General features: G+C 44.3%; 1 protein-coding gene across 1 annotated transcript; it reads left to right on the top strand.

Moving 5' to 3' along the window:
* The first annotated feature begins 578 nt into the window (after positions 1-578).
* LOC129813002 (XK-related protein 6-like) lies at positions 579-17,688 on the top strand. Its single transcript, XM_055865087.1, has 7 exons — positions 579-678; positions 6,120-6,219; positions 6,917-7,473; positions 7,579-8,028; positions 10,939-11,144; positions 11,233-11,650; positions 11,787-17,688. Exons 3-7 carry the CDS (start codon positions 7,271-7,273, stop codon positions 12,277-12,279), a joined length of 1,770 nt encoding a protein of 589 aa, XP_055721062.1. The 5' UTR covers positions 579-678; positions 6,120-6,219; positions 6,917-7,270; the 3' UTR covers positions 12,280-17,688.
* Positions 17,689-17,761: the final 73 nt, after the last annotated feature.

The raw sequence follows: 17,761 nt of genomic DNA, 5'->3' as shown, positions 1-17,761 counted from the left end.
AGACACTTCTGACCTGTAAAACGGCTTACCAAAATCTAAAACTGACCTTTACCTTAACCCCAACCTAATTTGAACCAATTCTGATAATTTTTTTATTAAGCCTCTGAAACAGTCCCAAAAAGGTTTTGCATGTCAGCAGTCAAGTTTTCAAGATACTGGTCTTTCAAAAAGCAAAGTGTGACAAAATTATGTGGCAAGTGACACTGCTTTTTGACAGACCACAATATTTTTCTGTAATAATCAAAATACATATCGAAATAATTTTTTCACAAAAGTAGTGCACTTGGCCTTTACTAGTCTTGATATAGCCATCAGTAGCGCAGGCAAAACATTTATTCAGCATTGTCGGAGACTGCTGAAGGAGAGCAGCCGTTGGTGAGTGCTGGATGAGAGCAGCCTCTAGTGAGACTGCTGAATTATTTTATTTTTTTAACCTTTTATTTATACCGTTTTGTCTCCTTAAGATAACATCTCTTTTCCAAGAGAGACCTGGTCCAATAAATGGAGAGCAGCTGCTGGTGAGACTGCTGAAGGAGAGCAGCCTGGTGTATGACCTGCTAGAGCTCAGCATGCAACACATACCCCTGACCACCGGGGGGAAGCATTCACACACATGCACCCTGACATCACAATTATAAGGTGTATTAAGATCCAAGATGGTGGACCGTTGATTACAAGGTAATTTACTCATGTTCGCATATATATTCATAGACCGTCTATATTCGGGTTGTATCCAATTTATACGGACCAACGTCACATGCACACTAGCACTCAGTGTGCACAGGGTGCAACGCGAGCAGCAAAGACTTCATCCAGAAACATGGCAGACATTGGATGAATATAAAATGTTCATATGTTCGGGCTGTTAATATCTTTGAGTGATTAAAAAAAATTGGCCTCAGCTACAATTATTTGAAGAATTCAATGGATGTTTTGTGCACAAAGGTGATGACTAAAGTGTCTTATTAGGAATTTTCAAATCTGACTTCTCTATGTGGCCATCTGTGGAAATTGTCTTTCTGGGCTGGGCAACAGTTAAACTGCAGTACTGAAACAAAACTGTAGGATCAATCGAAACTATGATTCTAGAATGGAATCCTGGCCCTTTGCAGCCTCACACACACAAACCCAAGATTAGGTAAAAGGATCTGGCAAGATGTCTAGGTTACACACACAAACAATAACAATAAAACAAAAAATATAATTGGTAAAAAAGTATATATGAACAATATTGAAACTTGTCAGTCCTGATGCATTTGTGTTATTATGGGGCACTGTTATCATATATTTTCATAAGCTTATTTGAAACTGGTTACTAATATTGCACTTTAGTAACCAACGATGTATCGTAAAAAAACGTTGAATTTGGGAAACCCAGCCAAGATGTCTGCATTCAGAAACACACTAGTTATCTATATAACAGCCCACAGGACTACATTTCAAAGCAGAGCACCAAGTGTCACATCAATTAAAATCACATGCAATCCCACTTCTAAAAAACAATTCTTATTTTAATCTCAAGTGAGCAGTACATCTTCCTCTCTCCCTCGGTCCAATTTAATATAAAGTGTTATTGGCATTATGAAATATGCATTTTACATTTAAGTCATTTAGCAGACGCTCTTATCCAGAGCGACTTACAAATTGGTGCATTCACCTTATGATATCCAGTGGAACAACCACTTTACAATAGTGCATCTAAATCTTTTAAGGGGGGGAGGGGGGGGGGGTAGAAGGATTACTTTATCCTATCCTAGGTATTCCTTAAAGAGGTGGGGTTTCAGGTGTCTCCGGAAGGTGGTGATTGACTCCGCTGACCTGGCGTCGTGAGGGAGTTTGTTCCACCATTGGGGTGCCAGAGCAGCGAACAGTTTTGACTGGGCTGAGCGGGAACTGTACTTCCTCAGAGGTAGGGAGGCGAGCAGGCCAGAGGTGGATGAACGCAGTGCCCTTGTTTGGGTGTAGGGCCTGATCAGAGCCTGAAGGTACGGAGGTGCCGTTCCCCTCACAGCTCCGTAGGCAAGCACCATGGTCTTGTAGCGGATGCGAGCTTCAACTGGAAGCCAGTGGAGAGAGCGGAGGAGCGGGGTGACGTGAGAGAACTTGGGAAGGTTGAACACCAGACGGACTGCGGCGTTCTGGATGAGTTGTAGGGGTTTAATGGCACAGGCAGGGAGCCCAGCCAACAGCGAGTTGCAGTAATCCAGACGGGAGATGACAAGTGCCTGGATTAGGACCTGCGCGGCTTCCTGTGTGAGGCAGGGTCGTACTCTGCGAATGTTGTAGAGCATGAACCTACAGGAACGGGTCACCGCCTTGATGTTAGTTGAGAACGACAGGGTGTTGTCCAGGATCACGCCAAGGTTCTTAGCACTCTGGGAGGAGGACACAATGGAGTTGTCAACCGTGATGGCGAGATCATGGAACGGGCAGTCCTTCCCCGGGAGGAAGAGCAGCTCCGTCTTGCCGAGGTTCAGCTTGGGGTGGTGATCCGTCATCCACACTGATATGTCTGCCAGACATGCAGAGATGCGATTCGCCACCTGGTTATCAGAAGGGTGAAAGGAGAAGATTAATTGTGTGTCGTCTGCATAGCAATGATAGGAGAGACCATGTGAGGATATGACAGAGCCAAGTGACTTGGTGTATAGCGAGAATAGGAGAGGGCCTAGAACAGAGCCCTGGGGGACACCAGTGGTGAGAGCACGTGGTGCGGAGACAGATTCTCGCCACGCCACCTGGTACCTGGTAGGAGCGACCTGTCAGGTAGGACGCAATCCAAGCGTGGGCCGCGCCGGAGATGCCCAACTCGGAGAGGGTGGAGAGGAGGATCTGATTGTTCACAGTATCAAAGGCAGCCGATAGGTCTAGAAGGATGAGAGCAGAGGAGAGAGAGTTAGCTTTAGCAGTGCGGAGCGCCTCCGTGACACAGAGAAGAGCAGTCTCAGTTGAATGACTAGTCTTGAAACCTGACTGATTTGGATCAAGAAGGTCATTCTGAGAGAGATAGCAGGAGAGCTGGCCAAGGACGGCACGTTCAAGAGTTTTGGAGAGAAAAGAAAGAAGGGATACTGGTCTGTAGTTGTTGACATAGGAGGGATCGAGTGTAGGTTTTTTCAGAAGGGGTGCAACTCTCGCTCTCTTGAAGACGGAAGGGACGTAGCCAGCGGTCAAGGATGAGTTGATGAGCGAGGTGAGGTAAGAGAGAAGGTCTCCGGAAATGGTCTGGAGAAGAGAGGAGGGGATAGGGTCAAGCGGGCAGGTTGTTGGGCGGCCGGCCGTCACAAGACGCGAGATTTCATCTGGAGAGAGAGGGGAGAAAGAGGTCAAAGCACAGGGTAGGGCAGTGTGAGCAGAACCAGCGGTGTCGATTGACTTAGCAAACGAGGATCGGATGTCGTTGTCCTTCTTTTCAAAATGGTTGACGAAGTCATCCGCAGAGAGGGAGGAGGGGGGGGGGGATTCAGGAGGGAGGAGAAGGTGGCAAAGAGCTTCCTAGGGTTAGAGGCAGATGCTTGGAATTTAGAGTGGTAGAAAGTGGGTTTAGCAGCAGAGACAGAAGAGGAAAATGTAGAGAGGAGGGAGTGAAAGGATGCCAGGTCCGCAGGGAGGCGAGTTTTCCTCCATTTCCGCTCGGCTGCCCAGAGCCCTGTTCTGTGAGCTCGCAATGAGTCGTCGAGCCACGGAGCAGGAGGGGAGGACCGAGCCGGCCTGGAGGATAGGGGACATAGAGAGTCAATGGATGCAGAAAGGGAGGAGAGGAGGGTTGAGGAGGCAGAATCAGGAGATAGGTTGGAGAAGGTTTGAGCAGAGGGAAGAGATGATAGGATGGAAGAGGAGAGAGTAGCGGGGGAGAGAAAGCAAAGGTTGGGATGGCGCGATACCATCCGAGTAGGGGCAGAGTGGGAAGTGTTGGATGAGAGCGAGAGGGAAAAGGATACAAGGTAGTGGTTGGAGACTTGGAGGGGAGTTGCAATGAGATTAGTGGAAGAACAGCATCTAGTAAAGATGAGGTCAAGCGTATTGCCTGACTTGTGAGTAGGGGGGAAGGTGAAAGGGTGAGGTCAAAAGAGGAGAGGAGTGGAAAGAAGGAGGCAGAGAGGAATGAGTCAAAGGTAGACGTGGGGAGGTTAAAGTCACCCAGAACTGTGAGAGGTGAGCCATCCTCAGGAAAGGAACTTATCAAGGCGTCAAGCTCATTGATGAACTCTCCAAGGGAACCTGGAGGACGATAAATGATAAGGATGTTAAGCTTGAAAGGGCTGGTAACTGTGACAGCATGGAATTCAAAGGAGGCGATAGACAGATGGGTCAGGGGAGAAAGAGAGAATGTCCACTTGGGAGAGATGAGGATCCCAGTGCCACCACCCCGCTGACCAGAAGCTCTCGGGGTGTGCGAGAACACGTGGGCAGACGAGGAGAGAGCAGTAGGAGTAGCAGTGTTATCTGTGGTAATCCATGTTTCCGTCAGTGCCAAGAAGTCGAGGGACTGGAGGGAAGCATAGGCTGAGATGAACTCTGCCTTGTTAGCCGCAGATCGGCAGTTCCAGAGGCTGCCGGAGACCTGGAACTCCACGTGGGTCGTGCGCGCTGGGACCACCAGGTTAGAGTGGCAGCGGCCACGCGGTGTGAAGCGTTTGTATGGTCTGTGCAGAGAGGAGAGAACAGGGATAGACAGACACATAGTTGGCAGGCTACAGAAGAGGCTACGCTAATGCAAAGGAGATTGGAATGACAAGTGGACTACACGTCTCGAATGTTCAGAAAGTTAAGCTTACGTTGCAAAAATCTTATTGACTAAAATGATTAAAATGATACCGTACTGCTGACTGGTGAAGTAGGCTAGCTAGCAGTGGCTGCGTTGTTGACTTTGTTTGAAAGTGTAGCTGGCTAGGTAACCTCGATAACTGGCTAGGTAACCTCGATAACCTCTATAATTACTCTAAACTACACAATTATCTTAGATACAAAGACAGCAAAGACAACTATGTATCTAGCTAACACTACACTAATCAAATCGTTCCGTTGTAATGTATTATTAGTTTCTACAGTGCTGCTAGTCGGTAGAAGTTGACAAACTAGCTAGCAGTTGTTGACTAGGTAGGAGAACGGTGGCGCGGCAACGAAAATAGCTGGCTAGCTAACCTCGATAATTACTCTAAACTACACAATTATCTTAGATACAAAGACAGCAAAGACAACTATGTAGCTAGCTAACACTACACTAATCAAATCGTTCCGTTGTAATGTATTATTAGTTTCTACAGTGCTGCTAGTCGGTAGAAGTTGACTAGCTAGCTAGCAGTTGTTGACTTAATAGGAGAACGGTGGCGCGGCGCGGCGGACGAAAATAGCTGGCTAGCTAACCTCGATAATTACTCTAAACTACACAATTATCTTAGATACAAAGACAGCAAAGACAACTATGTAGCTAGCTAACACTACACTAATCAAATCGTTCCGTTGTAATGTATTAGTTTATACAGTGCTGCTAGTCGGTAGAAGTTGACTAGCTAGCTAGCAGTTGTTGACTAGGTAGGAGAACGGTGGCGCGGCGCGGCGGACGAAAATAGCTGGCTAGCTAACCTCGATAATTACTCTAAACTACACAATTATCTTAGATACAAAGACAGCAAAGACAACTATGTAGCTAGCTAACACTACACTAATCAAGTCGTTCCGTTGTAATGTAATAGTTTCTACAGTGCTGCTATTCGGTAGAAGTTGGCTAGCTAGCAGTGTTGACTACGTTAGAAGGACGAAAATAGCTGGCTAGCTAACCTCGATAATTACTCTAAACTACACAATTATCTTTGATACAAAGACGGCTATGTAGCTAGCTAAGAAAAACAGATCAAACAAATCAAACTGTTGTACTGTAATGAAATGTAATATTACCTGTGGAGCGGAGCGAAGCGAAGTGCGACTTCGTTAAATGTTAAATGCTTTTTCTATATCGATATTGCATAAGAGTCCCTGTAGCCAGTAGACTAGTGTGGTTTGTATCTGATACACATTAGGAAAAACATGGAGAAATAGGAGAATTGATTATAGAACAAATTACAACTGACTACCTCTCCCCCTCTCTCTCTCTCTCTCCATCTCTCTTTCCTTCACAGACCAAATTACCAGACTCCCCTTCAGCCACCCTGTGATGGTAGTCATGGCAACATAGAGGCTAATCTCCAGTGGACACAGAAAGAGAGAGTGAAGAGGCTGGTTTGTGCTTTATCCCTCCCTCATCCCCTCTTCTTAAATCCTTATAATTGCTCCTCCCCTACCCCCTCACTATCTCTCCCATCTCCCACCCCCTCTTCCTTCCTCTCCCTATCTCCATCTCTTCTCCCCTGTCCTTCCTCTCTCCCTATCTCCATCTCTTCTCCCCTCTCCTTCTATCTCCATCTCTTCTCCCCTCTCCTTCCTCTCTCCCTCTCTTCTCCCCTCTCCTTCCTCACTCCCTCTCTCTCTATTTCCATCTCTTCTCCCCTCTCCTTCCTTTGGCAGAGCTCACGCACACACACACACATATGTTCTGGGTGATTAGGCTGGCTGAGCTATTGGCCTGAAGCCTGCTGAGGGAGGGAAGAGAGGGGGGGTTGGGAGAGAGAGTGTATGTACAGATGCGCAGATGTTGTGTCTAGTCTTGCCGCTAGGAGGCGGAGTGTGTGTGAGTGCGTTCTGACCTGAGCTGTGCAGCGCAGAGGGCTCAAGCAGTGAGGTGGAGCTCATAGGCTGCTGTGGTGTATGTGTGACAGGTTGAGAGACAGGCTGGGGAAGGCTGAAACGCTACCACAGCTCCACATGGATGAGGATTAATTCACTGGCTTTTCACACACTCATGTCTCAGCACACACACACACACGTCTCTTAGCAGGGAGATGCTGTATTACGTCATAACAAGCCACTGTCTCCCTAGATGACCGTGGTGAGTACAGCCATGTAGAAGATGCAGAGGGAGCAAGAGACTGGGAGATGAAGAGAGGCTGGAGGAGGAGAGGAATAGGAACGGATTCAACCGCTGCCACTGGTCGCAAGGAGCGCCTGGTAGGAGAGGGGATAGAGTGTTTCCTAGAGAGGAGGGCGATGAGGAAGGGAGAGGAGGAGGAGGCAGAGGGGCAGCCACCTTCGTGCGGTGACCGGCTCTGATGGCTCCCCGGGAGAGTCAGAGACAGAAACACCGCGGCTGGGGAGGGACAGGTGGTATTTGGGAAGTAACGTGGAATCAGAGGAGGTTGTGTTTTGGTTCGGGACGAGAGGAAAGGGGAGGAACATGGCAGCGCAGTCTGATGGAAGGGGAGGGGGAGAAACAGAGGAAGGAGTGGGGGAGGGGGTGTTTGATGGAGACACAGAGGAAGACTGTCAGCCTCTGGACTCTGCAGCTATCCACATCTGTCTCTGCTGTCACTCTGCTGTCTGCTACTGGGGCTGTCGCTCCAACTGCCTGGGAAACCTGCTGGGGAAAGACACTACTGGGTAAGAGTGTGTGTGCGTGCGTGTTATGATAATTGTCTCTGCTATTCTCATTTTGAGCCTTTTACCATTATTATTATGATTATTATTATTATATCATTATTATAGAAGGATCGGGGGTACCGGAGTTGGCGGTGGTAGGAGTTTGAGGGAGACTCGCTGCCCGCCAGAAGAGGGACTGTGGCTGGACTGTCTCTGGTTGATCCTGGCTCTCCTCGTCTTCTTCTGGGATGTGGGAACAGACCTACTTCTCGCTGCGGACTACTATGACAGACAGGACTATCTGTGGTTTGGCCTGACGCTCTTCCTGGTGCTGGTGCCGTCGATTGTAGTTCAGATACTGAGCTTCCGCTGGTTCGTCCAGGACTACAGCAGAGAGTGTCTGACCACCTGGCTGGGGACAGTGGACTGCAGCAGGGGAGGAGAGAGAGAAAAGCTGACCAGGCAAGGGCCAGCCGGCCAAAGAGGGGTTTATCCTGGAACAGACCGGGTCAGAGTGGCCTCAGTGTGGCTGTGGCAGATCACCATACACATTCTACAGCTGGGACAGGTCTGGAGGTAAGGACAGAGCATGCCCCCTGTTCTCACCTCCCCTCTCTTCTTCAATCAATCAAATTTCAATCAAATGTATTTTATAAAGCACTTTTTACATCAGCAGTTGTCACAAAGTGCTTATACCATATTGGGTAGGACACATTTGCCACCCAATATGTCCTACCCAATATTCAGAATAGGTTGATTCATTACCCCCAATCATTTTTTTTAAATACTTTTTTTATATTTTTTTTATTGGGTCGTGGGGCCCCCAGATAGCATATGAACATGTCAAAAAGCAATGGCAAAATTTGTAGAATTGCAGGAAATTAGCTTTTACTGTGAACTTTGGGCACAAAAAACTTTCCAACTCCTCTTTCTCAAGTTTCAAACACAAAATGGGGTTTGCCTTTGGTGGTGAACGATGTAGCTACTTCGTTAGATATGCTAGCCATTTGTAGCTAACTAGTAACTCCACTATGTGTTGACGTCATTTCACAGGATATGTTTTTGGACGTAAGCTGTAGAGATCGGTACGAAATGCCACTTCTGTAGCCAAAATCTTATGCAGCAATTTTTTTAAGCGTTAAATGACCTTGTGTGATGGTGCATTGATCAGTTATACAGTTTAGGAATTCGGAATTCTTTTTGTGTTTTTGCCCAAAGTCTAACTGTCCAGTGTTTCCAGATTTCTATGAAATATGACCTGGAATGAATTACAATATGAGTTTTTTTTTAATTTGGAAGGAAAATTAAGTATGTTAAAACACAGCGTTTCTGCGTTGGAATTGTGAGGGTGTACCCCAACAACAGAATGGTGTGGGCATATACCAGTCATTAAAATGTTCATGCAGGTAGACCGCTGATTAGCCAGCTCATCATGACATCATCCTCTATGAGGAAATAGGAATTATTTTTGAAAAGGTCTGTTTGAGATACAAGTGTGAGATGTTTTTTTTTTTTAAGTGTTTTTTCTCCAATTTATGCTTTGGCCACAAATACAAGTATAGGATGAGTCAACAACATTATTTGGGTATGAGTTATTAACTTTTAAAAGTGAGATTTACACTGGACAGTTACTTTAAAACTGCAAAAAAAAATCTCTGCTTCATGTCAAAATGTGAAGAATACCATGAGATAAGCTATAAAACAGCACATTTTTCTCTCTGTCACATGGAAGGATTTGTAGAATTGCAGGACATTTGCTTTAAAACTGCTAAATGTTCTCAGACTCAAGAGAAAATGTGTAGAATAGCATTATAAAACTGCACCTTTTTCTCTCTGCCCCATGACAAAAGGTGTTGAACTGCAGGAAGTTAGCTGGTTTCCTAAATATATATTTATATCTATATTTTATTTTTTGGGGGGGTTGGGTGGCCTTCTACTTATCCTTCCACTTGTGCTGTGTTTTCAAAATACCCCTCCATATACCCCTCAAAATAACACTCAAGAGAGGCATAATAAGTAATTTCAAACTGTGTAGAATTGCAGGGAATGTATTTTAAAATGTCATAAAGAAAATCCGGGGTGGACCACCCGTCTACTGTTCATCCCCCAATATCTACACCACAATTTTCCCCTTGGCTTATACAGATACCCAGCCTAAAACTCCAAAGAGCAAGCAATACTGAAGCACTGTGGCTAGGTAAAACTCCCAAGAAAGGCCAGAACCTAGGAAGAAACCTAGAGAGGAACCAGGCTGTGAGCGGTGGCCAGTCCTCTTCTGGTTGTGCCTGGTGGAGATTACAGGAGTACACGGCCATTTAGGTCATTCGCATCACTTCTCCTCTTCTCTCTTCCCTTCTTCTCTCCCATTCTCTATTCTCTACTATCTAATGAAGTCCATGTACTAGATCACGTGTTAACCTCACCGTGTGTGTACAGGTGGAGAACAAAGAAGAAAGAGTCTGCCGCTGACACATAAACACACACAAAAAAATGCACGCACACACTGGAAGTCAATGAAGGAGGTGATATTTAGGATGTGATTGGCTGTAAGTATTATCTAGGCTACTCAAAACATACAATAAATGGCTTATATAATTAGCAAGGAAGGGCACATATGCAGAACCAGCAAAGCTTTCTTTTTTTTTCATTCGGTAAAAACAGTTTGAACCTTTTTGGGCTCAATCGATTTCCATCTTCTCTTGTGTTTTCTCTACACTCCCACTGTCTGTGTCTGGATAGCTAACTAGCTAGCGGAGCTGATAGTCACAAGGCTAGTTAGCCATCAAACTGGAAAAACCCTACATCAAAACATCCTGACTGAACACCAAAGGTCTAGAGAGGAACCAGGCTGCTCCATGCCACTCCACTCGGATATCCTGTGTGTACCCCCCCCCCCCCCTCCCTCTCTCTCCTTCTCTCCCTCTCTCTGTCAGACTAATCTTTCATGGCCTAGGTGCCTGAGGGAGATGTTGAGTGGGCTTAAGAGCTAGTGTGTGTACGTTTGTAACAATCTCCCTAATAGAGTCTTTCCCAAAAGATTGGTGTGTGTGGAATGGTTCAGTCTGATTGAGTTAGATCACTGTGAGATGGAGGGAGTAGAATGGGCAGAAACAAGAGCTTGAACACGCATAACAGAAGTGAAGGGGGGAGGGGAATAATGGATAGCGACAAACAATTTTTTATCAAATTAAACTCTGTTGTGATGCGGCATCTTGCAGGTTTATCTGGTGAAATGCGTGCATGTGTTTCTACTGTATGTGGCCAGTGAATTATTGATGTCGTATGAAATTAGCTCATATGATGCAGCCCAGATGGTTGTATGAGCATGTCTACACACATACTCACACATACACACAAGAGAAACACAGACACGCACAAACCCCACAAGCACAGCCTGGGGCACTCAGTGTTTAATCTGATTCATTCTACACAAACCGTCTCACTCTCTCTCTCTCTCTGCCATGATTATTGACCTCTGACCCCCAGGTATATCCGTACGTTATACCTGGGTATCCAGTCCCACCGTATGAAGGAGCATAAGGAGGCACAGAGGAGGTTCTACTGGGCCATGATGTTTGAGTATGCAGACGTCAACATGCTGCGGCTACTGGAGACCTTCCTGGAGTCAGCTCCTCAACTAGTACTACAGCTCTGTATTATGATACAGCAGAACCGGGCTGAGACTCTACAGTGTGCGTATACACACAGTTCACACACACACACTCACTGGTCAACTGGTATTACAGCTATCAAGATGAGTCACTCCATCTCTCTCCCTAGGTATATCTAGTCTAGGCTCTCTTCTGTCTCTATCCTGGGTGTTGGCCTCGTACCACAAGCTCCTGCGCGACTCCAGAGACGACCAGCGCAGTCTGAGTTATCGCGGTGCCCTCCTCCACCTTCTCTGGCGTCTCCTCACCATCTCCTCCCGCGTTCTCTCTCTCGCCCTCTTCGCATCCCTCTTCCACCTGTACTTTGGCATCTTCGTGGTGCTCCACTGGTGTGGCATGGCCCTGTGGGTGGTGCATGGCGGAACAGACTTCTGTATGTCTCGCTGGGAGGAGGTGCTGTTTAACATGGTGGTGGGCATCGTCTACATCTTCTGTTGGTTCAACGTCAAGGAGGGACACACCAGGGGACGCATGGTGGCTTACTACTCTGTGGTACTGGCTGAGAACACACTGCTCACTGGACTGTGGTATGTAGACAGACAGATAGACAGACAGGCACACACCTACAGTATGTGTTTTATCTTCGAATAGGTGTATCTCTCATGATTGTACAGAGACAAATGTGTGTGTGTGGATATCTTAACAGTTGTGTGTGTGTTACAGGTATGTGTATCGTGACCATGAAGAGACAGACAGCTACGCGGTTCCAGCATTGTGTGGTGTCTACCTGTCCTTTGCGGGTGGAGTACTGGTGATGCTTCTGTACTACGGCCTTCTTCACCCCTCACACACACACCCCACCCCGGCATCGACCTGGTGGGATGAGCTGCTGTGGGGTAACCCCTTGCCCCCCTCAGCTCTACCCACCCCAGCCCACCTGGCTGCCCCGTTTCACAGTGATGACATCATCGCAGAAGGCTGTCTGCCGGTGTTCCAGGTGCGTTTGGAGCCCCCCACCTCGAGGCGTTTCGAAGGTCCTCTGATAAAGATTGACATGCCCAGGAAACGTTACCCGGCCTGGGACGCTCACTACGTGGACAGACGGCTGCGAAGGACCATCAACCTACTACAGTACCTGACGCCTGCAGCCGCAGGCATACGATACAGGGACAGACCTCTGCTCTATGAACTACTGCAGTACGAGTCTTCTTTCTGACACATACACACATAGACAAACACACATATTTACAAGTGCGCTCATGTAACCAATGTGAAATGGCTAGTTATTTAGTGGTGCTCGCTAGTAGTGTTCAACCGGTGACCTCACCCGCTCTGACCTAGAAGTAGTTGTTTCCCTTGCTATGCAAGGACCACAGCTTTTGTGGAGTGACAGGTAACGATGCTTCGTGGGTGATGGTTGTTCATCTGTTCAGAGGGTCCCTGGTTCGAGCTCAGGTTGGGGCAAGGAGAGGGACGGAAGCGACACTGATACACACAAATGTGACTCTTCTCTCTGTTTTTATCTCTTCATCTCTGTTTTGTATTTCTCACTCTGCTGAGAAGACTGGATAGTGACAGAAGACAGCATGTCATGTTATTTTCACGTCTTCATGAATAATACTAAAAGATAATATGAAATTAGAAAAAATGTGAATGTAATATAAACAGCGGCCTGAAAGCTGTCTCCTAGCGGGGAGTTTATTCTCTTTAGTTTGGTTAACTGGGTGTGTATTCTCTTTAGTTTGGTTAACTGGGTGTGTAGTCTCTTTAGTTTGGTTAACTGGGTGTGTAGTCTCTTTAGTTTGGTTAACTGGGTGTGTATTCTCTTTAGTTTGGTTAACTGGGTGTGTATTCTCTTTAGTGTGGTTAACTGGGTGTGTATTCTCTTTAGTTTGGTTAACTGGGTGTGTATTCTCTTTAGTTTGGTTAACTGGGTGTGTATTCTCTTTAGTTTGGTTAACTGGGTGTGTATTCTCTTTAGTTTGGTTAACTGGGTGTGTATTCTCTTTAGTTTGGTTAACTGGGTGTGTATTCTCTTTAGTTTGGTTAACTGGGTGTGTATTCTCTTTAGTTTGGTTAACTGGGTGTGTATTCTCTTTAGTTTGGTTAACTGGGTGTATATTCTCTTTAGTTTGGTTAACTGGGTGTGTATTCTCTTTAGTTTGGTTAACTGGGTGTGTGATCTCTTTAGTTTTTAACTGAATGTGTATATATTTATATGTACAGAGATGTGTGTGTACTGTGTGTGTGTGCCTGAGCTGTGAGTCATAGTAAATTATGTTTGCTTGTTTGTCTGCTCAGGAAGGCACAACATTACAGAACGTTAAGATAGACATTAATTATGTAGAACAGATAAGATTTTCTGTCATGTAGAATACGGATATGTGATTCTCTTTCTGATGACCTCATCCCTGAGGTAGTCATGGTGACAGAGACCTTTACCTGACTACGTCTGACCATCCCTCCACCAATCAACACTAAGCCTTCCACCGATCAACTTTATATGGTGCAAATATATATGAATATACAGTACCAGTCAAAAGTTTGAACACACCTACTCATTCAAGGGTTTTTCTTTATTTTTTATATTTTCTACATTGTAGAATAATGGTGAAGACATCATAACTATGAAATAACACATATGGAATCATGTAGTAACCAAAAAAATTGTTAAACAAATCAAAATATAGTTTTATATTTTAGATTCTTCAAAGTAGCCACCCTTTGCCTTGATGACAGCTTTCCACACTCTTGGCATTCTCTCAACCAGCTTTACCTGGAATGCTTTTCGAACTGTCCTGAAGGAGTTCCCACATATGCTGAGCACTTGTTGTCTGCTTTTCCTTCACTCTGCAGTCCAACTCAATTGGGTTGAGGTTGGGTGATTGTGGAGGCACATCTGATGCAGCAATCCATCACCTTCCTTCTTGGTCAAATAGCCCTTACACAGCCTGGAGGTGTGTTGGGTCATTGTCCTGTTGAAAAACAAATTATAGTCCCACTAAGCACAAACCAGATGGGATGTCTTATCGTTTCAGAATGCTGTTGTAGCCATTCTGGTTAAGTGTGCCTTGAATTCTAAATAAATCACTGACAGTGTCACCAGCAAAGTACCATCACACCTCCTCCTCCATGTTTCATGGTTGGAACCACACATGTGGAGATCATCCGTTCACCCACTCTTGAGTCTCACAAAGACACGGCGGTTGGAACCAAAAATCAAAAATCTGAACTCATCAGACCAAAGGACAAATTTTCACTGGTCTAATGTCCATTGCTCGTGTTTCTTGGCCCAAGCAAGTCTCTTCTTATTGGTGTCCATTAGTAGTGGTTTCTTTGCAGCAATACGACCATGAAGGCCTGATTCACGCAGTCTCCTCTGAACAGTTGATGTTGAGATGTGTCTGTTACTTGAACTCTGTGAAGCATTTATTTGGGCTGCAATCTGAGGTGCAGTTAACTCTAACTTATCCTCTGTAGCACAGGTAACTCTGGGTCTTCCTTTCCTGTAGCGCTCCTCATGAGAGCCAGTTTCATCATTGTGCTTGATAGTTTTTGCGACTGCACTTGAAGAAACGTTAGAATTTCTTGACATTTTCCAGATTGACTGACCTTCATGTCTTAAAGTAATGAAGGAATGTAATTTCTCTTTGCTTATTTGAGCTGTTCTTGCCATAATATGGACTTGGTATTTTACCAAATAGGGCTATCTTCTGTATACCACCCCTACTTTGTCATAACACAACTGAATGTCTCAAATGCATTAAGAAGGAAAGAAATTCCACAAATTAACATTCCAGGTGACATGAAGCTGGTTGAGAGAATGCCAAGAGTGTGCAAAGCTGTAATCAAGCCAAAGGGTGGCTACTTCGAAGAATCTCAAATATAAAATACACTTTGATTTGTTTAACACTTTTTTGGTTATTACATGATTCCATGTGTTATGTCATAGTTTTCATTTCCTAACTATTATTCTACAATGTAGAAAATAGTGAAAATAAAGAAGAACCCTGTAATGAGTAGGTGTGTCCAAACTTTTGACTGGTACTGTATATATGTTAACTTTATTTGGTGCAAATATATATGAACATAATATGAACTTATTTTTTTGGCAAATATATATAAACTTCATATGGTGCAAATATATATTAACTTTATTTATAAAAGCAATAATACACTTGAGCATATGCATTTGGAGTCACAAGTGGACTCCGCATTCTACATTTAACCTCTCTCTGTTTCTGTTCTGGGTCAAAAGTAACAGCAGGTAAAGGGTCTGAACTTTGTAGCCAAAGTTTGAGACGCAATCGGTTCAGAGATTAGGCTGTATTGATCCAGGTTCATATCAGAAACTAGTTTTATAAAAAATAAAGTCAGTCAGGGCATCAGGCTGAGCTGGAGCCAGCTCTTATAAGCACAGAGCAGGTTGAAAAGGTACACTGCAATATGACATTATCATATGGGTCAACTTCCTACTTACAGAAATCAACAGTAAAATTAATTTCTGCCAAGACTGTCAGTGTAGGCACTGCCACTATAGTCTCAATGGAAGGTACAGTACACATTGAGAGGGAACAGATTTGGAAATCCCTCTGCTGTGTTGGGATGAATATTTTACCAAAAATCTACCAAGTTTCAATATCGGGAATAATTAATATTTATCCCGAGAGTCCCAGGAAATACCCCAAAAATCAGAAGTGCATATTTAAAGCGTTTAAAACCAAGATATCATAGTCACCATGCCAGGGTTATCCCTAAATAAGAGGGGCGTTGCGCCACCTTGTCGGCTTGGCTGTGGCACTATGTAAAGATTTCAGAGAAAATGAAACTGATATTTAGTAATGATTGAGTAAATATCTTTAATCACCAATGACGTTGTGAATTGCGAAACAGGCCGTTCATAAATTCCGAGCATTATCATGTTATCAATTCAGAGCATTTCAGCAGTAGCCCATCTCGACACAGAGTGCATCCGGAGTATTGCGTTGTCGAATCATACAAACGTAACGGCAGTCAAACAAAAGTCAAATTACCAAAGTTGCTAAACTTGCTAGATATCTCCTATATTTGGCAGAATTGAGTTGATGTTTATACAGATAGCTCAATAATAACGGGCAGATGACGAGTGGAAATAGTTTAATTATCAAGGTATCTTAACAGGGGCCAACTCGGTTTTAAAAATATCCATATCTACTCTCACACTGTTGGTTGATCCCACATTCTCTACCGAAGTTCTTATATGGGCAGCAGTAGGAGACATCTCAGAGAAGCGGGGGAAATGTTATAGCGGTGTTTTGACATGCATAGGCGAGAGACGTGCCTTGATAATGTAACCTATAGTTTACATAATAAAGTTAGGAATTTTCACACGAGACAGGTGTAAGAATTTGGGGTTTCAGTGGGATTGAGAATGGTTAGGAAAACAGCCTAGGCTCTAGGACAGGACAAGATAGAATTTTCCCTCACGTCTCTCTGAATTGTTAAGACTTCATGTCTGTGACAGAGATGCCCATGCATTTCTGCGACAAAGGGGGAAAATGTTCTAATTTCTCGGGTCTTGTCATAAATTGTTTTTGCGGGACAGTCCTTGGATCCCAGTTACACATCATAATCCCTACCACTGTGTATGATGATGATGTCATATTGTTGAATCTACCTTTAACCAAACTTAACATGGATGTATTGTACAGGTGTGATATAGAAGTTATGACATAAGTCATTACTTCCTTTGAAGTCACAGGACCCCCTTGAAAACGAGTTAGTTGGTTCATCTCAAGGAGTTTAATAAATAAATATATTAGTGTTTTTATTTGGTGAGGGTTTACATTTTTCTAATTTTGATGTGTCCATGTCCCTCAGCTTGGACACATCTCTTGTTGCCCCTAGCAATATTGATTCTAGTTATATACTGCTGATTTCTGTTCTTCCATTTAGAATGTCCAAACTGAAGGAGAATGATGAAAACAGGGTTTTATACGACTTTGATATAGTGCTGTATCCTCTGTCTGCTGTATCTGGGAGTGTCCAGAGGGGTATATTACAAAACATTATCAATGAATTAGCCAGCTAACGTTGATAAACAACAGTTGATTTTCTGGTTCATTAAGAAAGCTAAACCTAGATGTGTATTTTTGGTTGTAGAGTCCATTAGACCGTCCCAATTTCAAGCTTACACCCCCCCCCCCCCCATAAAAAACTGTTTACAAATAATCAGGCAAGTTGACTGGCTAACTCCTTGATCTAGCTTTGTAGTACACCCCTCTGGAGGGTTTGATGGGCTAACTTATTGATCTTTCTTGGTGACATACACCTCTGATGCTAATGTTTGGAGATTGTCGCACTAAAGTTGATGCTGTGAGATGGATTATTACTGTAACATTGCCTCCTGAAAAGACTATTAACCTGTGACAATTCAGACATACTATGAGATACCACAGAGATAGTAGTAGTATCTATAGCGATATTGGTAATAAGAGATAAGATAACCCATATTTTAGAACATGTAGTTTCATCAGAAAAATATACAAATGTTACATGAGTCAGTATCTATTTAATTTTATATCTTTGCATTTTAATACATTATAATGTGACTGAAATGAAGAGTATGTAAACTATTCATACCCAACATGTGTGGTTGTGTTCTTTTCTTTTTTCCTGGTGGTTCCAATGACACATACTCTTCCCCTTCTTTTTCACAC

Source organism: Salvelinus fontinalis, chromosome 16, assembly GCF_029448725.1.
Source record: "Salvelinus fontinalis isolate EN_2023a chromosome 16, ASM2944872v1, whole genome shotgun sequence".
Classification (NCBI taxonomy): Eukaryota; Metazoa; Chordata; class Actinopteri; order Salmoniformes; family Salmonidae; genus Salvelinus; species Salvelinus fontinalis.
The sequence above is the reverse complement of the archived record's forward strand: the minus strand, read 5'-3'. Positions and strand labels throughout refer to the sequence as shown.